Source organism: Mustelus asterias, unplaced genomic scaffold (genome assembly GCF_964213995.1).
Source record: "Mustelus asterias unplaced genomic scaffold, sMusAst1.hap1.1 HAP1_SCAFFOLD_1548, whole genome shotgun sequence".
In the NCBI taxonomy this organism is placed as follows: Eukaryota; Metazoa; Chordata; class Chondrichthyes; order Carcharhiniformes; family Triakidae; genus Mustelus; species Mustelus asterias.
In genome coordinates this window covers 23,761-49,875 of record NW_027591493.1, presented here as the reverse complement: position 1 = coordinate 49,875, position 26,115 = coordinate 23,761, and the positions used below count along the sequence as shown (strand labels likewise).

At 44.5% G+C, this 26,115-nt stretch overlaps 1 protein-coding gene across 1 annotated transcript; it reads right to left on the bottom strand.

Moving 5' to 3' along the window:
* Positions 1-1,480: 1,480 nt before the first annotated feature.
* Positions 1,481-25,887, bottom strand: LOC144488420 (uncharacterized). The gene is made up of 6 exons (XM_078206490.1): positions 25,798-25,887; positions 21,592-21,714; positions 18,311-18,433; positions 12,717-12,851; positions 3,748-3,870; positions 1,481-1,613 (listed from the first exon to the last, which is right to left on the bottom strand). The coding sequence occupies exons 2-6, from the start codon at positions 21,710-21,712 to the stop codon at positions 1,588-1,590; spliced, it is 528 nt and encodes a 175-aa protein (XP_078062616.1). The 5' UTR covers positions 21,713-21,714; positions 25,798-25,887; the 3' UTR covers positions 1,481-1,587.
* Positions 25,888-26,115: the final 228 nt, after the last annotated feature.

The window sequence follows — 26,115 nt, the reverse complement described above, 5'->3', positions numbered from 1 at the left end:
GACTGCTGAAGTGCTCCCCCACAGGAAGAGAACAGTCTTGCCTGGTGATTGTCGAGCGGTGTTCATTCATCTGTTGTCGTAGCATCCGGGATGTTGGATTTATGTCACATTATCAGTAACCCCCACAGCTTGCCTCCTGGACTTGCAGGCTGTCCTGTCTGGAGACAATACACATCATCTCTTTAACCTGTGCGTAATGGTCCCTCCACCCACATTGTCTGTATCTTTAAGATCTGGCTGGCTGTAGGGATTCACATTCTAATCAGTATTCTGTAACTTGATTTTTGTGTCTCTGTGCCCTGTTTGAGAGCACATTTCCACTCCATCTGACGAAGGAGCAGCGCTCCGAAAGCTAATGTTATTTGCGACCAAATAAACCTGTTGGACTTTAACCTGGTGTTGTTAAAACTCTTACTGTGTTCACCCCAGTCCAACGCCGGCATCTCCACATTAAGAAATGCTGGCCAGCCAGCGACGCCCATGTCCCACGAATGAATTAAAACAAAGTCATCACCGAGGCCCGAACCACTCACATTTACCCTCCTGGTTCCCCTGAAACGAAGGGATCATTTACCAAAGCCAGTACGCACAACCTGCACATTTTAGACAGTACGGGGCAATATTTACCATGGCCAATCCATCTAGTCTACACATTTGTGGACTGTGGGCGAAAACGGGAGCACCCGAGGAAACACATGCAGGCGGGAGCCTGGGGCAGGAAGAGAACATACAAACTCAACACAGGTAGTCATCTGAGGCTGGAATCGAACCTGGCTCCAAGCCAGTGGAGCAGAAGTGCTAATCATTGTGCCACCCGTAGATTCCAGTCAGTTTAAATTTTGCATTCTGCGAGTTAAGTTAAATCTTTTTGTTTTACATTTCAGGGCAGTACTATGGGGATGTTCATGGAAATCGAAATATTTTATGAGTCATAGGGTTGTGGTTAGGAAGCAGTACACACCTACAGAAGAGGCAGAGGGAAAGAGAGCCTTTTCACAAAAGGGCACAGCAGAACTGTGGCACTGAGGCCAGAAGCCAGTTTGTGAAAAAAGATAAATAATTCCTGTGTTGAACCAAAAATCTTTCCCAAGTCCCAGCCACTTAATCCATACAGTGTGATTGTCACTGTCTAGATTTGACAAATAGATTTAGGATTGCTGTTTTGGAAACAGACGGGTCTCAGTCGAGTTCAGGGTTATCGGTAAAATGATGTGTTTGGGTTTGCAGGCTGTGATGGACGACAGTCTTATTAATTTTCCGCAGGATAAGATTGCTTCTTTGTCATGAATCATTGTCTTGTACTTTGATAAATGATTTTATTTTCTTTGAAGAGAGAAGGGGTTTGAGTTCACATTATTTCTGCAAACGTTTCTCACTCGTAATCCAAAAAAAAAACATGAAACCGAGTTTGAATTTGGAACAGACTTTGTGTGTGTGTGTGTGTGTGTCAGCTTCAAAGCTGAATGCTCACAGAGGAGGAAACACAAATGCAGTTTTCAGCAAGGCTTTCAATGGGAGCTGTTCAGTGCAAGGATGATGCCGGATTGATCTCTGTGGGTGTGATCTTCAGCCAGGAGCTGTAAGACATTATGCAGTGAACTGCACTGGAGCACCTGTGGGAGACATGAAGCCATTCAATTAAATTTAAAAATGACACACTCTGTAAGGTAGTTGAAATTATATTCTGAAGGACATGTGCTTTCTTCTCAAACGATAATACAGCTGTCCAACATTGCCATACCTGAACTGATAGAATATTGCTCAAGTGGATTATCTAAAGCTTCGTTTTGCCGAATCATAGTAAGGAGTCTCACAACACCAGGTAAAAGTCCAACAGGTTTATTTGGTTGCAAAAGCCACTAGCTTTCGGATCGCGCACTGCTCCTTCGTCACTCACCTGACGAAAGAGCAGCGAGCGCTCCAAAAGCGAGTGGCTTTTGCTACCAAATAAAACTGTTGGACTTTAACCTGGTTTTGTGAGACTTCTTACTGTGTTTACCCCAGCCCAACGCCGGCATCTCCACATCATGGTTACTGAATCATAACATCCCTCTCTCTGCATCTGCAGTTCTTGAGCGAATCGACGAGATTACGTTATTGGAGGATGTTGCAGAAATGAAGGGGAACGTTTGGTCCATTCATTGCCATCTTCTGCAAGTTCCCCCAAATGATCCATTCATTTACACTTCGAATATGTATTTAGTGCCAGTTGAAGCAGTTATTGTTCAATTCTTCAGCAAAGGAAAGGAAATTAAATCTCCCTAATCTCAGTATTGGTTAGGGCTAACGACCTTAAATCTCTCAGTGCCTAATAGAAAACGCAATGACACAGGACTCGGCCATGCAACCCCTCGAGAGTGCAATCCCATTCATCTCATCTTCGTATTATTCTGACCATATTTTATCCTAGTTTCTATTACACATTACTGCATGTTCACCATCATGCCCAACTGCTGGGTAATCCACTATTCTGTGTATCATAGGCTTGGGAATATTCAATGACAGCCTCAAAACATGAGGGAGACCGTTACCAAAAATCAGCACCTCCGAAGCGAAACTTTTCCTCCTGGCCTCAACCTCATATCAACCACCCATTAATAGAAATTGACACCCGATTCCTCACGAGGGAAATGTTCTCTTGGTTTCTAACCTCTCAAGTCTCATCTCGTTTATGTTTGATTTAAATTTGCTAGAATATTGCGCATGGGGTGGCATGGATGACACACCGGTAAGCATAGCTGCCTCAGAGCGGCAGAGACTCGGGTTCGACTCCAGTCTTGGGTCACTGTCTGTGTGGAATTTGCCCGTTCAACCCGTGTCTGCGTGGCTTTCTTTCGGGTGCTTTGGTTTCCTTTCACAGTCCAATGGTTAGCAGTTTAGGTGGATTGGCCATGCCAAATTGTCCTTTAGTGACCGAAAATGTGTCATTTAGGTGGGTTGGCCATTTTAAATTATTCCTCATTGTCCAAAGATATATCGGTTAGGTGGATTGACCATGCTAAATTGTTCATTACTGTCCAAAGATCTGGAGATTAGATGGATTGGCAGTCCTAAAGTGTGCCTTAACGTATAAAAATACATCAGTTTAGTGGGTTGGCCATGCAAGATTATTCTTCAGGGTCCAAAAATATATCAGGTAAGTGGATGAGCCATGCTAAATTGCCGTTTAATGTCCAAAGATGTGTCGATTATGTGGATTGGCAGTCTTAAGGTGTCCATTAGTGTCCATAAATGTGTCAGGTGAGTTGGCCATGCTAAATTATTCCTCAGGGTCCAAAGATGTGCATACATTGACCATGCTAAATTGTCACTTGGTGTCCAAGGTGTCCAGGTTAGATGGATTGACTGTGGTAAATGCGGGGATATAGTCGATGAAGGGGGTTGGGGGCTAAGATGTTCTGTCGGAGAGTCGGTGCAGATGCGATGGGCCAAGTGGCCTCCTTCTGCACTGCGGGAACTCTAATGGAAAGACGAATGCTTTTGAAGCATGTCGTAAATCGCAAATATTCAGGAGCATTCTGCTAAATATTATTTTAATATTTCCCAGCTTTTCATTCCCGCCCAGCGCTTTGTCGCGATTTCTCTGCACAGAATTTCATTCGGCTGTCCTAACTTCCCACTCTCTTTTTATGCAAGAAAACAAAAACACAAGTGTTTCACGAAATTAGTTAATAGTGAATAACCTCGCAATATCTTATATTAAAATTCTGACACTTTTTTTGAATAAAAATGTACACCGCTGCTTACCTTCACTGTGTTCGCGGAATATTATTAGATGCTGCAATATGGCTTTGAGGCTCAGTGCGTCAAGTTGATCAAGGGCAGTGCCGATGACTTCACGAGGATTATCTTCCCTGTCAGCCGGTGTTGCTGCAAATGTACAAAACAAGTCTGTGGCTTCGATGCTGGTTTAATGCTTTTTGCAACACAGCATTTACTTACATTCATAATGATACTTTTGTAATAACTTTTGTTACAATTCAGGTTGGATACTTCAACGTGTTCTATGACGTTCTCCTGACCTGTAACGTTTTACGTTGAATTTGGCTCGCATGGGAATGAGAGGTTTCACTCCTGGTGTAATTCATCTGGGCTTTTATCAAAAAACAAAATTTAATTCAGAATATTGTTGACATGTCTATAAAGAACAAAGAAAATTAAAGCACAGGAACAGGCCGTAATTTTCTGTGTTCTTTCTTCTCAGTATACATGTTAACAATATTCTTCATTAAACTTTGGTAAGACAATTAGCAAGAAATTTTAAGAATTACAAACAAGAAGCACATCAAATACGATAATGTGTAACTCTTAACGAATATCTCTAATGTGTTCCAACCAAAGCCACATCCAAGTCACAAAACCTTACAAATAAGCACAACACAGCTTAGGTTCAATGCCCACTTGTTACAGGAATGCAGTCCCCTGGAATGAATGCTGAAAATCTCTTGTTAAGAAACTCAGAAAAGGTTGTAATCGAATCTGTTTCCCAAAACACAGCTTCTTTAAGGCACGATGGCAACAAGCCTCTTCTTCAGCTAATTGATAATAGTTTCAGAACCAAACAAATAGAAGAACAGGGAGCGAGCGCGAGAGAGACTGTTTCTTAGCTTGCTGCTGAACTGCTTCCAAAACAGCACCCTCAAAACGAAGCCAAAAGACCTATCACCTGACTACCACAGCTTCAACTCCCAATTACATCGCTGAAGCTGTAAGCTGCATGATTTTAAGAAATCCCTTCGTAATATAACACTCACATGGCACTTTGAAGGTGATGTTTTGTGGTTTCAAGTCGTCAATAGTTTATTATCAACAATATTTATGTCTGTACACGCGATGGTCTAAAGGAATGCCACACTCTCCAATTTCTTCTACTCCCTGGCTCGAACTGCGGTTCCTCACCCACCCTCGGGGCGGGCGCCTTTGCACCCGATTCGTGGATTTCCCACATTGCCTCTCGATAGTTTCTGGACGGATCACGTAGCCCTCGCTGAACGCCCCATTAAAGAGGCCATGCCACCACAACATTTACCATATTAAATTGTTGCAAATTTGATTCGCAGGCATGACATCAGACACCACTCGAAGCGGACTGACATGAGGAGAATTTAATGAATAATAGCGTGAGATTATTCAAAGTGCGCATATTTAAGTGATACATTACATGAGTACACACAGATATAGATGTGGCACAGTGGTTAGCACTGCTGGCGCACAGCGCCAGGGACCCAGATTTGATTCCCGGCTTTTCCAGAGTCCACTCTTTCTCCCCGTATCTTCGTGGGTTTCCTCCGGGTGCTCAGGTTTCCTCCTACAGTCTGAAAGACGTGCTGGTTAGTTGCATTGGCCATGCTACATTCTCCCTTATTGTACGCGAACAGGCACTGGAGTGTTGTGACTAGGGGATTTTCACACTAACTTCATTGCAGTATTAATATAAGCCTACTTGTTGCACAAGTAAATAAACTTCAGCTTAGAACTTAAGATGAGGAAATTATAAAGCGTAATTCCCGCTGTCTGAAGGAACATCTGACAATATAGAAGATATACTAACTGTAGACGTGCAAGAAACCAGAATTGAAATAGCAGAAATGTGAGTCAGTTACAGGGTATCGGATGACTTCCTAATATGGAGGGACGGTCCATAAGGATTTGAACGGAACCATGATAATTTTGAAGCCATCGTGTCACAGACCAGGAACCAATGCTCGTCAGAGTGCATGGAGGTGCTAGGGTCACAGACACCCTTTGTAATGTAGTAGGAATATGGTGGAGTTCCACAAAAGATTTGTGGAGGGTGGGAGTAGCAATTGCATATAACAAACTTGTGTTTCCAAAGTACTTTTTATAACGCCACGGATTTGCAAAAAGCCTTTCAGCCAATGAAGTCATTCTTGAAAAGCGTATTGTAGAAACACTGGAACTCTCGCACATAGGAAGGTGATCTGTTTTCGACAGTTGTATTATTATATATAGCCACTCTGGGATTAGAGATAAGAAACTGTCCAAATTGAATATGTCACTCTAATGTGGCTTTGACATATTTTGGAGAACCCTAATCCTCTGGCCCGTTTCAGAATCTTTTCCACCCAAAGTTGTACTGTTCAGTGGGCGAAACTTCCATCAGAGAAATATTCAAGTTTATATATAGGATTTTGAAAGGACTGATAAGTCACCTGATCAGTTTGACTAATCCCACTGTAGTATTGAAAGTTAGATGAAGTTAACAGTCATTTCCGATGGGAGAGTGCAGAACACGGGTGCATTGCTTAAATATCAGAAGATAAAATGTTTAAATGTGGTAACAAAAATGAATTATCCACATTGAAGTTAGTCAAAGCCGGGAATTTGCTCATCAAACTGATTGTAAATGATCGGACTTAGTTATGTTTTCAAGTCCAAAAGTGCGTAGGTTAGGTGGATTAGTCATGCTAAATTGTTACTTATTGTCCAAAGATGTATAGGTTAGGTCGATTGACCATCTTAAATTGTCCCTTAGTGTCCAAAGAAATGCAGATAACGTGGATTGGCCATGCTTAATTGCCCCTTATTGTCCAAAGATATGCAGTTGAAATGGAATGGCCATGTTACATTGCCCCTTAGTGACCAAAGATATGCAGATTAGTTAGATTAGACATGGTCAATTGCCCCTTAGTGTCCAAAGATGTGTAGGATCGGTGGATTCTCCTTCTTAAATTGTGTTCTCGTATCCCACATTGTGCATGTTAGGCAGAATGGCCATGCTAAATTGGCCCTTAGATCGCCAGGATGTGTCGGCTAGGTGGAGTGGACAGACGAAATTGCCCCTTATTGTCCTAAGGTATGTGGTTCAGGTGAATTGACCCTGATGAATTGTCCTTCAGTGTCCACAGATATGCGGGTTACGTGAATTGGTCATGCTAAATTATTGCTTCGTGTCCCAAGATGTGCAGGTTTGGTGGATTCACCATGCTAAATTGTCCATTAGTGTCCAAACATAAGCAGGTTAGGTGGATTCTCCATGTTAAATTATCCCTTAGTGTCCAACATTGTCCAGGTTATGTGAATTGACCGTGCGAAATAATTGTCCCTTTGTGTGCAAAGGTGAGCAGTATAGGTGGATTGTCCGTGCGAAATTGTCCCTTAGAGTCCAAAGATCAGCTAGTTAGGAGGATTATCCATGCCAAATGTGCAGGATTTCGGGATAGCACAGAGGTCGCGAGGTGCGGGGTTGGAGCTTGGTTTGATTGTTGGCAGAGAGTTTGTGCAGACACAATGGATCAGAAGGTCTCTTTCCGTACTGTAGACATTCTATGATTTAGTGTTAAGAACGATGGCATTGATGCATGAGGCACTTTTACAATACCTCTGTGGTCCTCAAGAGGCGCCAGGACACACCAATTGAAAAAAACTCTGATCCCAATTGAGTGAAATCTGAAGGCATAGATTCCGTACAAAGACATGGATAATGCAAAGCTTTCGCTAAATATAGAAAAGCTCGAAGAAGTGGAAGCACAAAGAAGTTCAGGCGTTCAGCTTAGTTGAACAAAGAACAAAGAACAAAGAAAATGACAGCACAGGAACAGGCCCTTTGGCCCTCCAAGCCTGCAACGACAATGCTGCCCGACCGAACTAAACCCGCTTACCGGGGACCATATGCCTCTATTCCCATCCTATTCATATATTTGTCAAGACGCCCCTTAAAAGTCACTACCGTATCCGTTCCCCCTGCAACGAGTTCCAGGCACCAAAATGTGTAAATAATCTGCCTCGGACATCTCGTTTAAACCTTGCCCCTCGCACCTTAAACCAGTGCCCCCCAAGTAATTGACTCTTCCACCCTGGGAAAAAGCTTCTGACTATCCACTCTTTCCATGCTTCTCATAATCTTGTAGACTTCCATCAGGCCGCCCCTCAATCTCCGTTGTTCCAGTGAGAACAAGCCAAGATTCTCCAACCTCTCCACATAGCTAATGCCCTCCATACCAGGCAGCAACCTGGTAAATCTACTCTGTAGCCTCTCCAAAGCCTCTCCATCCTTCTGGTAGTGTGGCGACCGAATTCAACACTATATTCTAAGTGCAGCCTAACTAAGGTTCTATAATGCTGCAACATGACTTGCCAATTTTTAAACTCAATACCCCGGCCAATGAAGTCAAGCATGCCATATGCCTTCTAACTACCTGCTCCACCTACATTGCCACTTTCAGTGACCTGTGTACCTGTACACCCAGATCCCTTTGCCTATCAATACTCTTCAGGGTTCTGCCATTTACTGTATATTTCCTATCTGTATTCGACCTTCCAAAATGCATTACCTCACATTTGTCCAGATTAAACTCCATCTGCCATCTCTTCGCCTAAGTCGACAACTGATCTACATGCTGCTGTATCCTCTGATGATCGTCATCACTATCCGCAAATCCACCAACTTTTGTGTCATGCGCAAACTTACGAATCAAACCAGTTACATTTTCCTCCAAATCATTTATATATATTACAAACAGCAAAGGTCCCAGCACTGATCCCTGAGGAACACCACTTGTCACAGCACTCCATTCAGAAACACACCCTTCCACTGCTACCCTTTTTCTTCTACGACCAAGCCAGTTTTGTATCCACCTTGTCAGCACACCTCGGATCCCATGCGACTTCACCTTCTGCACCAGTTTGCCATGAGGGAGCTTGTCAAAAGCCTTACTGAAGTTCATGTAGACAACATCGACTGCCCTACCCTCATCAATTATCTTTGTCACTTCTTCAAAAATCTCGATCAAGTGCGTGAGACACAACCCCCTTTCACAAAACCATGTTACCTCTCACTAATACGTCCACTTATTTCCAAGTGGGAATAAATCCTGTCTCGAAGAATCCTGTCCAATAATTTCGCTTCCACTGAGGTAAGACTCACCGGCCTGTAATTACCTGGAATATTCTTGCTACCCTTCTTAAACAAAGGAACAACATTGGCTATTCTCCAATCCTCTGGGACCTCCCAGAATTGGTCATTAAAATGCGCAAAAAGGTGTAAAATAATCAACACAGCTTAAAAAGGTCTGGTGTTCATATCTAGATTGCAGCATACACACGGTTCGATGCGTTGCGTTCGTTCAATAATCTGCTTTTTCGGACTTATTTGAGTATTCTTAGAATTCTGGAATGTCTTGGCAACATTCCATTCGCAGAACAAGTTTGTATTAGAGGATGGTCAGGGGAGACTCAGCATAAACATTCCCTGGACGGCAAGGAATACACGGGTGGACGGTGTATAAAGCAATCCCTTCCATTCGGAATTCAGAAGTGCTGTGCTCCAGATTTAACAAAGAACAGAGAAAAAGAAAATTACAGCACAGGAACAGGCCCTTCGGCCCTCCAAGCCTGCACCGACCATGCTGCCCGACTTATCCAAACCCCGCTACGCTTCCGCGGACCATATCCCACTATTCCCATCCTATTCATGTATTTTTCCAGATGCCTTTTAAAAGTCACTACTGTATCCACTTCCACTACCACCCCCGGCAAGGAGTTCCAGGCACCCACTACTCTCTGTGTAAAATACCTGCCTCATATATCTCCTTTAAATCTTGCCTATACACCTCAAACGTATGCCCCCCGAGTAATTGACTCTTCAATCCTGGGAAAAGGTTTCTGACTATCCGCTCTGTCCATGCCTCTCATAATCTTACAGACTTCTATCGGTCTCCCCTCAACCTCCGTCGCTCCAGTGAGAACAAACCAAGTTTCTTCAACCTCTCTTCATAGCTAATGCCCTCCACACCAGGCAACATCCTGGTAAATCTTTTCCGTACCCTCTCCAAAGCCTCTCCATCCTTCTGGTAGTGTGGCGATCAGAATTGAACACTATATTCAAAGTGCAGCCTAACTAAGGTTCTATAAAGCTGCAACATGACTTGCCAATTTTTAAACTCAATACCCCGGCCGATGAAGGCAAGCATGCCTTATGCTTTCTGACTACCTTCTCCTCCTGCATTGCCACTTTCAGTGACCTGTGCACCTGTATACCCAGATCCCTTTGCCTATCAATACTCTTAAGGGTTCTGCCATTTACTGTATATTTCCTATCTGCATTAGACCTTCCAAAATGCATTACCTCACATTTGTCCGGATTAAACTGCATCTGCCATCTCTCCGCCAAGTCTCCAACTGATCTATATCCTGCTTTACCCACTGATGTCATCCTTTAGATTACATGAAACGCAGAGAAAAGGATAGGTTGACATGGGTGTCACTGGCTGGGCCAGCAGTTATTTCCCTTCGCATGAATGGGTCATTAGGTCATTTGAGAGGGTTGCTTTTTGGGGTCAACCACGTTGCTATGGGTCTGAAGTCACATCTGGGCCAAGCCAGGTAAGCACGGCAATTTCCCTGCCTAAAGTGAAATGGACGGGTTTTGACAAAAATCGACAGTGGCTTCATGGTCATCACTGGACTTTCAACTCCAGTTTGTTACTGCATTCTAATTGCACCGTCTGCCATGTTCGGATTCGAACCCGGGTCCCCAGAGCATTAACCTGCGTCCCTGGGTTATAGCCCAGTGACAATATCCCACGATATCACCACGTCTGCAGCAAAGAACTGCTCGTGGGGGACGAAAATCAAACCAGAATGTTAATACTTGTCTTTGACTATTCAAATAAAAATTCTTCATTAAGAGGCACAAGCTCTCTCCCGCTGAAAGCAGTTTCCGTGAGATGAACTATTAGAAGTAATGCTGAGATTGGAAGACATTTGTTCGAAGCAGCTATATTTATGCAGGATCAAAACGGCCTTGTGAGTTATTGAATTCACAGATGAACAATTGCTTGGAAGAACTGACTTAACGGGGCTGGAATATCTGCTCCTGATCATATCTTGGTGTCAGATTTACAGACATGACAGTTTCAAGGACATAAGACATTTGTACATGAGGATGTTGAGATAAACTTCGAATAGTTGGTAGAACGGAAACGGATAGAATGCAATGAAGCCGGTAAGGTAATCAAAGCTATATCTCGGTATCGTCACTCTGGCCTCTTGATCATCCGCGCTATTTACTTCTCCAACATTAGGAACAAACTGCGTACATCCTAAACATCTGAATTCCAATGCCAAGCTGTGCCAAACCTCTAACTTACTCTCTCCTCCTGTAATTGAACCCATTTGAGGAAGCTCTAATTTCCCTGCCCCCATGTTTCCTGATGTGATACAGAGCAAAATGTAAGTTTGATGTTAATCGCCTTGGCGAGTGTGAATATGCATTGGGAATTTACAAGTGAGTGTGATCGCTGTAGTTCACATCACTTTTTTTTCATCCGCATCAATGGTTACATACGAAGTAAGAGGAGACGTAGTCAATTCAGCCTCTCAAGCCTGCCTCGCCATTCAATACGATCACGGCTGACCTGATCTAGATTTCCTGCCCGTTCTCCATAAGCCTTCCAATCCATGACGAATTAAAAATCTATCTATCTTCTCCTTCGTATTCTGGGGTAGTGATTCCACAGATCCACGACCTTTTGAGAGAAGTAATTTCTCCTTATTTCTGCTGTTAATGCTACCCCCATTCCTAAAACTGTGACCTCTTGTTCTAGATTGCCCCAAAAGAGGAAACAGAATTTCTCCATCTACCCTGTCAATCCGGTTTAATATATTATGTACTTAAATTACATCTCCCCTCATTCTAATCTCTCATTTTGAGTTGATTTGATTTACTGTTGCCACATTTTTTCTTATCCAGTGAAACGTATTGTTTCTTGTCTGATACAGGCAAAACATACTGTATTTAGAGAAAGAAAGGAGAGGGTGCAGAATGTAGTGTTACAGTCATAGTTAGGGTGCAGAGAATGATCAACATAATATTAGGTAGGTCCATTCAAAGGTCTGATGGCAGCAAAGAACAAGCCGTTCTTGAGTCTGTTATATGCCAGATTGTATCAACCTAAACTACTCAATCTCATGAGACAAACCATTCATCTCGGGAATCAATCTTTGAACGTGCTGTGAACTACCTCCAATGCAACGGCATTCCTCCTGACACAAGGACAACAAATCTCCTGGTGCCATCTCAAACATGTCTTGTATAGTTGCAGCAACAGTTCCCCACTTCCATTGTTTATTCCTTTTTGCGTAAATGCAAAATAACGTTATCCAATCTTGCAGTAAAATGACACAGTGCAAGTTTTAAGCCTGACAACACTCCTATGCCACTTTTCTTGGGCACCAATCCAAGTAGAATATTTAACTCAATATCGGGTTGATTTTACAATAACATGTATGTTTTGAGACCATCAAGGGCAAAGTGTCACCACATTCAAATAAACTCACTCCCTGCACCACTGCAGCCGTGTGTACTATCTACAACATGCACCACAAGAACTCACCAAGACTTCTTCAGCCACACGTTCCACATGCACAACCATTATCACCTCGAAGGACAAGGGCAGCGGATACATGGAAACACCACCACCTGGGAATGCCTCTCCGTGCAACGCACATCCTGACTTGAAAATATATCAGCCGTTTCTTCACTGCCGCTGGGTCAAAACCCTCACTACCAGCACTATAGGTCTACATACACCACATGGACAGTAGTTGTTCAAGATGGCAGCTGAATTACCACCTTCCTTAGGCCAAAATTGGGACAATAAATGGCGGTTTCGCCAGCGACACCCAGATACGATTAACAAAATAAATGATATCTGTGATTCTGAGAGTATTTCAGCGCGAGGACACTGACCTACCCTGAACAATGGAGATGTAACTCAATATAATCTGCTCGAAGGCTCTCAGATCCCTGTCATCTGCCTGGTCCAGGAGATGGTCGAAGTTCTGCCGATGTGTCTTTGCATGGTCCTTCTCACTGCTTGGAACGATCCCTGTAAGGCCAACGAGGATTAGTCACATAAATCCAAGAGCAAATATTGACTAAATGTGTTGATGACTAACTATCAAATCTACCCTGAGCCCCCACCTTCCCATCACTTTATTTGTTGCTATCTTTCCTTCACCCTGACTTCCACCATATAAAGGGCATCAGGTTTCTACCACTATTCAGTTCTGAAGAAAAGTCACACAGGCTCCAAACTTTAAACCTGTTTCCTTCTCCACAGATGCTGTCAGAACTGTTGCGTGCTTACAGCAGTTTCTGCTTTAACTCCGTGTTTCCACAATGTCTTCTCTTTTGACCAAATGTCCACAACATGCTCGTTAGAGTTCGGAAAGTACTTGAGTTTGGAGACAGAGAATATTGTTTCCCATTGAATTGTGGGTGATTCTGAGTGGGCAAGTGGACAGGTTAGAAATGTCAATAGCGGGTCGGTAATGTTCATAAAGCTGGAATAATCTTGATTTGGAGGGAGGCAGGAGTGCTGAACCACTGCGGCTTTGATCCGTGATAGAGGTATAGCGTCAGACAATCTGGAAAAGGCCCTTCACCCCATGTAGTATGTGCCGGAAATAGTTGCACTAAAAACGCGCAAAACCAATTTCCCTGCACTTGTCCCATAACCTGAAATTTTATGATATTTTAAGTGCTCATCCAAATATGGATATAAACACGGTAACACAGCAGTTAGCACTGTTGTATCACAGCGCCAGGAACCCAGGTTCAATTACGGTCACGGGTCACTGTCTGTGTGGAATTTGCATGTTCTCCCCGTGTCTGCGGAGGTTTCCTCCGGGTGTTCCAGTTTCCTCCACAGTCCAAAGATGTGCGGGTTAGCTTGATTGGACATGCAAAATTGACCCTAGTTCAGGAGGTTTATCAGGGTAAATGTGGGACGTTACGGGATTAGGGTCTGGGTGGGATTGTGGTCAGTACATGCTCGATGGCCGGAATACGATTCTGTAGGGATTTTATGATTCCATGATCGTTAAAAGGCTGTAAGGACTCCAGCCTCCACGACCTTCTCAGCCATTGCATTCCAGATTCCCGCCACATTCTGAGTGTTTTGCTTTCTGTCAAATCCCCTCGAGATCATCTGCCCCGACTATAAAACTACACCCCCCCCCCCCCCCCGCTCATGGCTGACCCCTCAAAGAAGGGGAACAGGTGCTACCTACTCACCCTGGCCATACCCCTCATAATCTTATACACCTAAATAATGAACCCCTTAGCCTTCTCTGTTTCATGGAAAATAATCCAAGCCTCCTTCGTCTCTCCTTATAGCTCAATAGCTTCAACCTGGGTAACATCCTGGTGAATCTCCTCTGTACCCCCTGTAGTGCTATTGCATCCTGCTCACAGTGAAGTGACTGGAACTGCGCAGAATACTCCAGCTGTGACTTAATCAACATTCTGTACAACTCCAATATTACATCCGTGCTCTTGACATAACTGATAAAAGCAAGGATCCCAAATGCCATCCTTACTATCCTATTCACGTGCGCTTCCAACTTCAGCGCAGGGTTGTGGAAAAATAAAGACAAAGATGGAAATGTTAAAAATATATATCACTCGGCAGTGAACCCCAGTGTGATAATGGATGTGGAATTGTTATGAGTAGAATAATAAAAAAGAAGAACGTTGCCAGAGCTCGAAATTACAGCTATGAGGAGAGATAGGATAACAAAGCATAGAACACAGAAAATAGAAGCAAGATTGGGCCATTCGGCCCTTCAAACCTCCTCCGCCATTCATTGTGATCATGGCTGATCATCAAAAGCAATATCCTGATCCCGCTAACCCTCCATATCCCTTGATCCATTGAGCCCCAAGTTCCATGTCTAATTTCTGCTAGAAGTCAGGTACATTCAGTGGAGTGATGTGTACAGATTCACCACTCTCTGGGTGAAGAACTTTCTCCACACCTCAGTCCTAAAATGTTGTCCCCTTATCCTCAAGCTGTCATCACTAGTTCTGGACTCCCCCACAATTGAGAACATTATTTCTGGATCTACCCAGTCTCATCCTAATAGAATTTTATACGTTCCCTGAGAGCCCCCTCATTCCCCTAAGCTCCAGTGAATACAATACGAACTGACGTCATCGCTCCTCGTATGACAGACCTGTCATCCCAGGACTCAACATCCACTGCACTCTCTCTATAACAAAGACATCCTCCTCAGAGAAGGACATCAAAACTGCAAGCAGTTCTCCAGCTATGGCCTCACCTCAGGTACTCCAGCTAAGGTGGCAGTTAAAAAACCCTATTCATAAACTCAAATGCTCTTGCTTTGGAGGCCAAAATGCCATTTGCTCATTTACTGCCTGCTCTGCCTCGCACTTACTTTCAGCGACGGATGCACGAGGACACCAAGGTTTCACTGAGAATCCACCTCTCTCAACGTACACCTATTCAAATAATAAACTACCATCCTTTTATTGCGGTTGAAGTGGATAACCTCATATGTAACCACATTGTACTGCATCTGCTATGCATATGCAGACACACTCAGACTGTACGAATCACGCTTCAGCATCTCTGCATCCTCCTCACAGCGACCCCGCCCACCCCACTTTGTATTATCTCTAAATTTGGAGATAATACATATAGTTCCCCCTTCCAAATCATTGATATATAATGTGTCTTGTTGGGCTCTTAGCACAGACACTGCTGAATCCCATTAGTCACTGAAGGCGAATAGGAACAAGACTCATTTATGCCAATTCTTTGCTTCTGATCTGCTAACCAGCTTTCTATACATCTCAAGCCATTACCAACAACTCTATGAACTTTAACTTTACACAGTAGTCAGCTGCGTGAGATATTGCCAAAAGCCTTCTGAAAGTCTAAATAATCCACATCCACCGGTTCTCCTCAGTCAACTCAAAGAATTCTAACAGATTTTCCAAGCAGAATGTCATAAGGAGTCAATAACAAGGGGGAAATTAATTGATTTGTGGAAGAGTTGGAGGGGATTGGAGGCAAGGTTTTCAGCCAGAGGGTGGTGGGGTTGTCTGGAAATCATTGACTAATTTGAGGCACAAAAATTTAAACCAAGACTGTTGGCATAGTGGACAGTGAAAAAGGTGTGGATGCGAGGGGGTGGGGGGGGGGGGTGTGGGTGCGAGACGGGCGGGAGTTCGGGATTGCAACGGGATCTTGATCAATTCGGTCACTGGTCCGCGAAATGGTAGATGGAGTTCAATTTAGATAAATATGAGGTGATGCATTTTGGTTGATCGAACCAGGACATGAGTTACTCAATTCATGGCAGGGCGTTAGGGAGAGATCTCGGGATACATGTTCATAGCTCCTTGACAGTGAAGTCACAGGTCGAGAGAGTGGTGAAGAAGGCATTTGGTGTACTTGATTACATTGTTCAGAACATTTAACACAGGAGTTGGGGCGTCTTGTTGAAGTTTGTAAAATATATTGTAAAGGCCACACTTGAAATACTGTGTACAGTTCTGGTCACCCTATTATGGAGCTGATACTATTAAACTTGACTGAGTGCAGAAAATATTTACCAGGATGCTACTGGGACATATTTGTTTGAGTGATAAGGCGAGGCTGGATAGACTAGGACCTTTTTCCCTGCTGGACTGTAGGAAACTTAGGGGTGATCTTATAGAGGTCTATAAAATAATGAGGGGCATGGATCAGTTCGGTAGTCAACATCTTTTCCCAAAGGTATTGAAGTCTAAAACTAGAGCGCATAGATTTAAGGTGAGAGGGGAGAGATACAAAAGTGTCCAGAGGGACAATTGTTTCACACAAAGGGTGGTGAGTGCCTGGAACGAACGTCCAGAGTTAGTAGAAGAGGAAGGTACAATTTTGTCTTTTAAAAAGTATTTAGACAGTCACGTGTGTAAGATGGGATAGAGGGATATCGGCCAAACGCGGGCAATTGGGACGAGTTCAGTGGTTAAAAAAAGAGTGGCATGGACAAGTTGGGCCGAAGGGCCTGTTTCCATGCTGTAAGCCTCTATGTCTCTATAAATTGACATGTATGTTGATGATTTGGATGAGATTATAGGAGGCATGGTTAGGAAGTTTGCAGATGACACTAAGATTGGTGGCTTAGCGGACAGTGAAGAAAGTAACCTCCAATTGCAACGGGATCTTGATCAATTGGGCCAGTGGGCTGAGGAATGGCAGATGGAGTTTAATTTCGACAAATGCGAGGTGATGCATTTTGGTAGATTGAACCAGGGCAGGACTTACTCAGTTAATGGTAAGGCGCTGGGGAGAGTTCCAGAACAAAGAGATCTAGAGGTACATGTGCATAGCTCCTTGAAAGTGGAGTCACAGGTGGACAGAATGGTGAAGAAGGCATTCGGCATGCTTGGTTTCATCGGTCAGAACATTGAATACAGGAGTTGGAATGTCTTGTTGAAGTTGTACACGACATTGGTAAGGCCACACTTGGAATACTGTGTATAATTCAGGTCACCCTACAATGTAAAGGATATTATTAAACTAGAAAGAGTGCAGAAAAGATTTACTAGGATGCTACGAGGACTTAATGGATTGAGTTATAAGGAGAGGCTGGATAGACTGGGACTTTTTTCTCTGGAGCGTAGGAGGCTGAGGCGTGATCTTATAGAGGTCTATAAAATAATGAGGGGCACAGATCAGCTAGATAGTCAATATCTTTTCCCAAAGTTAGTGGCATCTAAAACTAGAGGGCATAGGTTTAAGGTGAGAGGGGAGAGATACAAAAGTGTCCAGAGGGGCAATTTATTTCACACAGAGGGTGGTGAGTGTCTGGAACAAGCTGCCAGAGGTAGTAGTAGAGGCGGTAAAATGTTGTCTTTTAAAAAGCATTTAGATAATTACATGGGTACGATGGGTATAGAGGGATATGGGCCAAATGCGGGCAATTGGGATTAGCTTGATTTTTTAAAAAACGGCGACATGGACAAGTTGGGCCGAAGGGCCTGTTTCCATGCTGTAAACCTCTATGACTCTATGACTCTATAAATAATCCAAAAGGTTCCTGTCTCAACATCTGAAGTGCTGGAAGCTGCAAGGCTATGGGGCAGGTAAAATATTTATTAGTCCCAAGTAGGATTACATTAGCATTGCAATGAAGTTACTGTGAAAATCCCCTGCCACCACACTCCGGTACCTGATTGAGTACACTGAGGGAGAATTTAGCATGGCCAATACACCAAGCCAGCACATCTTTGAGACTGTGGAAGGAAACCGGAGCACACAGAGGGAACCATACAGACATGGGGAGAACATGCAGACTCCTTGCAGAGAGTGTCCCAAACCAGGAATCGAACCCGAGTGCAATGCGCTGTGAGAGTGCAGTGCTAACCATTTTTCCCCACCCCACCCTCTTAATTCTGGCCAGCACAGACACAATGGGCTGACTAGAATATTTCTGCACCGTAACTCTCCTATAGTTATAACCGTTGTCCACCATTTTTTGTGTTACTTACCTTGAATGTCCTTTCTGAAGATGAGGAACTGATTGAAAAGGAAGGCCAGCAGTTTATCATCACAGCGGCGAAGGAGATCTCTGATCCTCTGCCGTGAACTCTTCGGAATTCCAGAAGACTTAACTGGACAGACAGTAAAACTATTTGGTGCATTACTTCACAACAACCCCGCGCCAAAAATGACTTAATGTAAACAAGATAGAATGGAAGGGAGGAAGGAAGCGTGGAACGGAGGGAGGGAAGGAAAGAAAGAGAGAAGGGAAGGAGGGAGGGAAGGACGGAAGGAAGGAAGAAAGTCCAAGTACACTGAAGTCTCTCATCCCTGTTACCATTCGTGTTTATTTGTTTTATTCTTTCGTGGAATATGGGCTGGACCAGCATTTATTGCCCATCCCTAGTTGCCCTTGAGAAGGTGAATGGCTTGCTAAACCGTTACTGAGGGCAGTTGAGAGTTAACCGCATTGCTGTGGCTCTGGAGTCACATGAAGTCCAGTCAAGGTAAGGACGGCAGATTTCTTTCCCTGACGGACATTGGTGAACGATATGGGCTTCTCCCACAATTGTCAATGGTTTCATGGTCATCAGTAGATTCCTAATTCTACACTTTTTCTATTCAATTCAACTTTCACCAGCTGCCAGGTGTCGAATCCGTGTCCCCAGAACATTAGTTAAATTTCTCGATTAACTGTCTAACAATAATACCAATCGGCCATCGCCTCTTCTGTGAATCTCTTTTGTCTCTCTCAAATATGTTCACATACTTCCCAGAGTGTGGCATGTCTAAATATATACAATTCTCCAGCTGAGGCCGCATTACCATCCTAATAATGTTCAAAATAAACTTCTTGCTCTTGTACAGAATACCCCTATTTTCAAAAATGTGAAACATCACATGTTGCACGAACTGCTCACTCCAATTGCCTTGCCCATTTCAATGGTCTATGCGCATATTCGCTCAGATTCCTTTGCTCCTGCAATTAATTAAGGTATCTGCCCCTTACTTGCATTGAATAATGAGATCTGATGTTGATTCTGGTGATTCGCTCAGCATGTCCAATCATTTACCAAAAAAAAACCTGCAGTGCTTCAAATTATCCCTGATTAACTATATCTATTGCATCGCTACACAATCATCAAGCTTCCAGAAATCTTCCTGTATAATTGCGCACTATTCCTCAGAGTTAGCTAAGGCTGTCAGGTTGCAAAGGTTAAAGAAGAGAGCGAGTGAAGAAACTATGGAAGCAAATAGTTACACCTTCACTGCTGTGCAGCAGGAGGCCATGTGGCCCATCGAGTCTGCACCGACTCTCTGAAAGAGCAAGTACCCAGTCCTATCTCCATAACTTCATGCATTCAGCCCTCTATTCCCCAAACCTATGCATATCGGGACACCAAGAGATAATTTAACATGGACAGTCTACCAAATCAGCATATATTTTGACTGTGGAAGGAAACAGGAACAACAATGAACAGTGAAGCACAGGAATAGGCCCTGCCGCCCACCAAGTCTCTGCCGACGCAGTTGCCTCTCTAATCTAATATTTTCTTGCCTCTACCTGGTCTATATCCCTCTTTTCCCTGAATATTCATGTATCTAAATAGATGTCCCTTGAAAGTTGCTATAAAATCTGCTTCCATTACCTCCTACGGCAGCGTGTTCCAGGCATTCACCACCAGCTGTTGAAAAGCTTGCCCCATACATCTCCTTTAAACTTCCCCCCTCGCACTTCCAAATTATGCTCCCGAGTAATTCACCTTTGACCCTGGGAAAAAGACTCTGACGATCCACTCTATCCATGCCTGTCATAAACTTCTAAACCTTTGTCAGGTCCCCCTCTTCCCCCGAAGCTGCAGTGAAAACAATTAAAGTTTATTCAAACTTTTTCATAGTCCTTACGCTCCAAATCAGGCAGCATCCTGGTAAATCTCTTCTGCACCCTTTCCAATGCATCAACATTCTTCTGGTAGTGGGGCGGCCAGAATTGTACACAATACTACAAATGCAGCCCAACCAAAGTCTTGTACACCTGCAACATGGTTTTCCAATTCCGAGACTCAACGCCTGACCGATGATGGCCAGCATACCAATACACCTTCTTGACCACCTTGTCCACCTGAGTTGCCACCTCCATGGAACTGTGGATCTGCATGCCTTGATGCCTCTGTATGCAAGAAAGGTTTCTAGCACATGGTGGAAACTCACGCAGACATGGGGAGGACATGAAAACACCACACAAACAGTCTCTTATGAAAGGTGTGATAGAACGGCGTTAGGATGGAAGTAACCAAGATAATGGACAGAAGACGAGAACACGGGTTCTGAAAGCGCATGAGGGAGAAATGAGGCAGGGAAAGCAGGAGTGAAGCATTGAATCATATAATCATAAAGTCTCTACAGTATACAAGAAGGCCATTCTGCCCGTAGAGTCTGCACCAACGCTCCTTCAGAAGGTCATACCCAGGCCCATCCCCTTGCCGATCCCATTAACCCCAAATATTTGCACTGCTAATCAGCCGAGACATCTTGGGACACTAAAGAATAATTTGGCATGGCCAATCCACCTGGCCTACACATCTTGGAACTGTTGGAACAAATCAACCCATAAAGGTATGGAGGGAATGTGCAAAAACATTTAACCAAGGCCGGAATCAAACCCAGGTCCTTGGCGCTGTGTCTCAACTCTGCTGACCACTATGCCACCATGCCGGTCACAATTTTGGAAGATAGGAAGTTACGAGAAAAGCTAGGAAGAGAAGAAATCAGGAAAAAAAGACAGAGTGAGGGGTGAGGGGAAACAGCAAGCAAACATTAAAATACTCCAAAGTAGGACAATCGATCTGAAACGAAAACAATCTTCATTCCTTATTGATAAACGGTCTATGGTCAGCACAGTGGTAAGTACTGCTCCCTCACCACACCAGCGGCCGGTGTATGATTGCAGCTTTGAGTGCCTGTCTATGAGAAGTTTGCACTTTCTCCCCATGTGTGCGTGGGTTTCCTCCGATGCTCAGGTTTCCTCCCATAGTCTGTAAATGTGAACATGAGGTGGGTTAGCCATGGTGAATTGCCTCTTGATGTCCCAAGCTGTGTAGGTGAGGGGGATTAACGATGTGTGGGTTTTCTGGGTTAGGGCGGGTGATAGGGCTTCGGTAGGAGACCCTGTCAGAGAGTCGGTGCTGACTCGATTGGCCAAATAGCTCTTCTGCACTATACGCATTCCATAGCCAAGCAACGACTCAATTCAACAGAGCTCTGAGCTTACAGCCAGAGTCAGACATACAGAGAACCAACTCTTTGAAGATTAGCATGTGTCTCAGGACAAGCAGAAGATGTGGACGGTCAAATGTGCCCAAAATATCGTGAATCTTCCCTCGAGTATTTTCCTCACTCTGCGGCTCCATTGCTGCGGGAAAAAAAGTATATAAATTGAGGGATTTGCCTCCCTGATTGGCCAAGCCAAAGATCAAAGGTCATCTAAACAGTAAGTGCCAAGTAAAGGAACTAACCAGAGCCAGAATGTTCTCTATCTGTCAGAATACTGACACTTTATCCTGGCCCACTTTCCCTTCAACAGGACGTTTATAAACAAATCATCGAATTGTTACGAGGCAAAACGAGGCCATTAAGCCCATCCCATATGTGCTTTCTTTTAGCTTCTTTCTGGACCTCAGCTCTCACTCAAAGCTTTCGCAGGCAGTTAAAGGGACCTTAGAAAATAGCTATTCACCTTTGAAAAGTAGAGGCAGACAAAATGTTTTCATTTTCAAACTGTTGCTGACTTGGGGAACGATAGAATCCGTACAGCGCAGGAGAGGGCCATTCTGCACATCTCCTCTGCATCGAATCTCTGAAAATGCACCCCCCAGGCCTTCCCCTCCGTTCTATGCCTGTAACCACGCTCCATTGCCGTAATTAATTCACCCAACCTACACACATTTGGAAACTCAATGGCAATTTAAAATGGCGAAGCCATCTAACCTGCAATTCTTTGGACAGAAAGGGACAATTTACCTTGGCCAATCCATCTAACCTGCATATCTTTGGACACTAGGGGGCAACTTAGCATGACCAATCCATCAAACCTTCACAACTTTGGATACTAAAGGGCCACTTGCCATGCTCAAACCATCTAAATTACACAGCTTTCAATACTATGGGTTAATTTCTCATGGTCAATGTGCCTAACCTGCACACATTTTGATACTGAGGGATAATTTAGCATGGCCAATCCGCCTATCCTGTACAACCTTGGACACCAAAGGCCAATTTATCATGGCCATTCTACCTATCTTGCATATCTTTGGACACAAAGGGGCAAGATAACATGGCAAACCGATCTAACCTGCACATCTTTTGACACTACGGGAACATTTACCATAATCAGTCCACCTAACCTGCACATCTTTCGACACTAAGGGACAATTTACCATCGCCAGTCCACCTAACATGCACATCTTTGGACACTAAGAGGCAACTAACGATAACCAATCCACCTACCCTGCACATCTTCGGACACTAAGGGACAATGAAGCAATGGGAAATCCACCTACCCTCCACATATTTGGAGCACTATTGGCCCAGGACTGAGGGAGAAAACTACCGGCACTTGGCCTAATGTTTTTATGCCTTGACTTATTCATTGCTAACAATGAACACGTGAGGAAGTGGGTTAGAGGGTGCGAGATAGGGTATGGAAACATGGACGGTGTGTATGTGGGGTTGTCGTCGCGCAGGGTGGCTCACATGAGTCCCTCAGCGGGATCAATAGAATGAATGCAGGAGTGGATATTTGAATGTCAATAAGATCTGTCCCGGTTCCCTGATTGGATGCTGATGTATCTCATAAAGTCAATGTTTATTCATGAATACAAAGTCCAGTGTGTGAATGTTTTATGATAATAAGGGGAAAGATAAGGCGATATTTATATGTTACTTTGTATACTCTGTAAATGATTAATACACTTGCTCATTATTGTGTAACAATGTAAATGAAGTGTCAGCAGCATTCCAACCTCGCAGGTAAAATGTCAGAGGTTAAATCAATAACCTTCTTGGTCTTCAGTAATCAGAGAAACTGATCTATCAGAGGGTCAGTTCGGAGCGAGTTTGTGAAGCAGAGCTAAGTGAGCGCTTGTCTGTCAGAAGGTCAATGCTCGCGGAATTGCTGAGCAGTACTGAGGGAGGGCTGATGTTTCAGAGGGTCAGTGCTGAGGGAGAGAGTGACGAGTACTGAAGGAGAGTGTGACTACTACTGAGGGAGAGAGTGACTATTAATGAGGAAGAGTGTGACCAGTGCTGAGGGAGAGAGTGAGCAGTACAGAGAGATAGAATGACCAGCACTGAGGGAGAGAGTGAGCAGTGCTGAGGGAGAGCGTGACCAGGCCTGAGGGAGCGCTGATGTGACGGGAGGTCCATGCTAAGGGAGCTGGAGTGTCAGACCTGAGATGGAACTGAATTGTCAGAGGGTCAGTGCTGAGGGAGAGAGTGACCAGTCCTGAAGCAGCACTGATGTGTCAAAGGGTCAGTGCTGAGAGAGCTGGAGAGTCAGTCCTGAGGTAGCACTGATGTGCCAGAGGGTCAGTGCTGAGGAAGAGAGTGGCAAGTCCTGAGGGAGCGCTGAAGTGTCAGGGTCAGTGCTCAGGGAGAGAGTGACCAGTCCTGGGGCAGTGCTGATGTGTCAGAGGGAGTGTGCTGATAGAGCTGGAGTATCAGTCCTGAGGGAGTGCCGATGTGTCAAAGGGTCAGTGCTAAGGGAGAGAGTGGCCAGTACTGACCGAACACTGAATTGTAGCAGGTCAGCGCTGGGGACATTCGACTTTACATACTGAAGGAACTGATCTCTGAGAAGGTCACTGCGGAGAGAACTAAAGTGTAAGTACTGAGAGTATTCAGTATCATGGAGGGTGGGGGGTGGAGACGGGTTCGCAGTATTGAAGGATCAGTTCTGAGGTAATGCTGTACTGACAGAGGTTCAGTACCGAGGGAGTGCCGCATTGTCAGAGTGTCAGTACTGAGGGCGTGTTGCACTGTCGGAGGGCCAGGACAGAGGAGCGCCACAATATCTAAGGGCCAGTGGTGAGGCAGCTCTGCACTATCAGAGGGTCAGCGATGAGGGAAAGCAACACTGTTGGAAGGTCAGTCCGAAGTAAGTTCCACATTTTCAGAGAGTCAGGAGGGAGGCAGCATCGCACGGCCAGGTGATTAGTACTGAGGGTGGGCTACACTGTCAGAGGTCAGTACTGAGGGAATGCTGCACTGTCAGAGGTCAGTACTGAGGTAGTGCTGCACTGTCAGTGTGTCAGTACTGAGGGAGTACTGCATTGTCAGAGAGTCAGTACTGAGGCAGTGCTGCACTGTCAGAGGGTCAGTACTGAGAGAGTGCTGCACTGTTAGAAGGTCAGTACTGAGGTAGTGCTGCACTGTCGGAGGGTCAGTACTGAGGGAGTGCTGCATTGTCAAAAGATCAGTACTGAGGGAGTGCTGCACTGTCGGAAGGTCAGTACTGAGGGAGTGCTGCACTGTCGGAGGGTCAATACTGAGGGAGTGCTGCACTGTCGGAGAATCAGTACTGAGGGAGTGCTGCACAGTCAGAAGGTCAGTACTGAGGGAGTGCTGCACTGTTGGATGGTCAGTGCTGAGGGAGTGCTGCATTGTCAGAGGATCAGTACTGAGGGACTGCTGCACACTCAGACGATCAGGACTAAGGGAGTGCTACACTGTTGGAGGGTCCGTACTGAGGGAGTGCTGCACTGTTGGAGGGTCAGTTCTGAGGGAGTGCTGCACTTTCGGAAGGTCAGTACTGAGGGAGTGCTGCATTGTCAGAAGGTCAGTACTGAGGGAGTGCAGCACTGTCGGAGGGTCAGTATTGAGGGAGTGCCGCACTGTCGGAGGGTCAATACTGAGGGAGCGCGGCACTGTCGGAGGATCAGTACTGAGGGAGTGCTGCACAGTCAGAAGGTCAGTACTGAGGGAGTGCTGCACTGTTGGAGGGTCAGTACTGAGGGAGTGCTGCACTTTCGGAAGGTCAGTACTGAGGAAATATTGCACGACTCTATGTATTCGACGGAGAAAATAAAATATACCTTGTCTCTTTATTTCCATGCACTGGAACATCTTGAATTGAATGGAAAATTGGAGGAGAAGTTTGGAATAAAACACTACCTTCAATTTCCTTTCGAAATCAAAGTGGACAAATCTGATGTGGACGAATGTTAGCGTCTCTGTATTGCTTTGGTGCAGAATGATGCAAACACGATCAAACAACACCTCCAGCAAGTGAGCAGCACCAGTTCAATAACTAGGCACATCAATACTTCAAGGAGTGTAAACAGTGATGTGCTTTAACCAACGGCCTTTCCACTGATATTCACACCCCCAGAATGATTCATTTTGAAAACAGTCGGCACCGATGCCAACTAAACATCAATCACACACTATTTGGAATATTTGACACGTTAATCTCACCAGTAAAATGTGTGTAACTTACATTGATTCGCTGCTTGCTGCTGATGAACCCAAAATTCTGCACAGTAATGTCGTAAACATCGATTCACCAAGAACTGAAAACACTAACTGATCAAAGTTCGGAGCTTATCAAGCGAAACGCTGCCAACATCAACAAAGAGAGTCCCACCCCGTTTTAGATTAATGGGTTTGTAATAAACAGCTGGGGAGGCTTTGCTGCAGCCGAACTGAGCTCTTTAGGATTCAACCTGGAGTGAACTGCATTCTGAGCATTGTGTTTACATGTTGGCACATCATCTCACCGAGGGGTATTTATTTTAATTCGTTCGTGGGACATAAG

What these genes read in the sequence shown, in the direction of transcription:
- LOC144488420 (XM_078206490.1), bottom strand. Translation starts at nt 21,712, where the DNA reads ATGGAGCCGCAGAGTGAGGAAAATACTCGAGGGAAGATTCACGATATT. An exon ending in CTTCAAAGAGTTGGTTCTCT is followed by an intron (nt 18,434 to 21,591) that starts GTATGTCTGACT and finishes CTGTCTGTCCAG; the next exon opens with TTAAGTCTTCTGGAATTCCG. An exon ending in ATTCCGCGAACACAGTGAAG is followed by an intron (nt 1,614 to 3,747) that starts GTAAGCAGCGGT and finishes TGTCTCCCACAG; the next exon opens with GTGCTCCAGTGCAGTTCACT.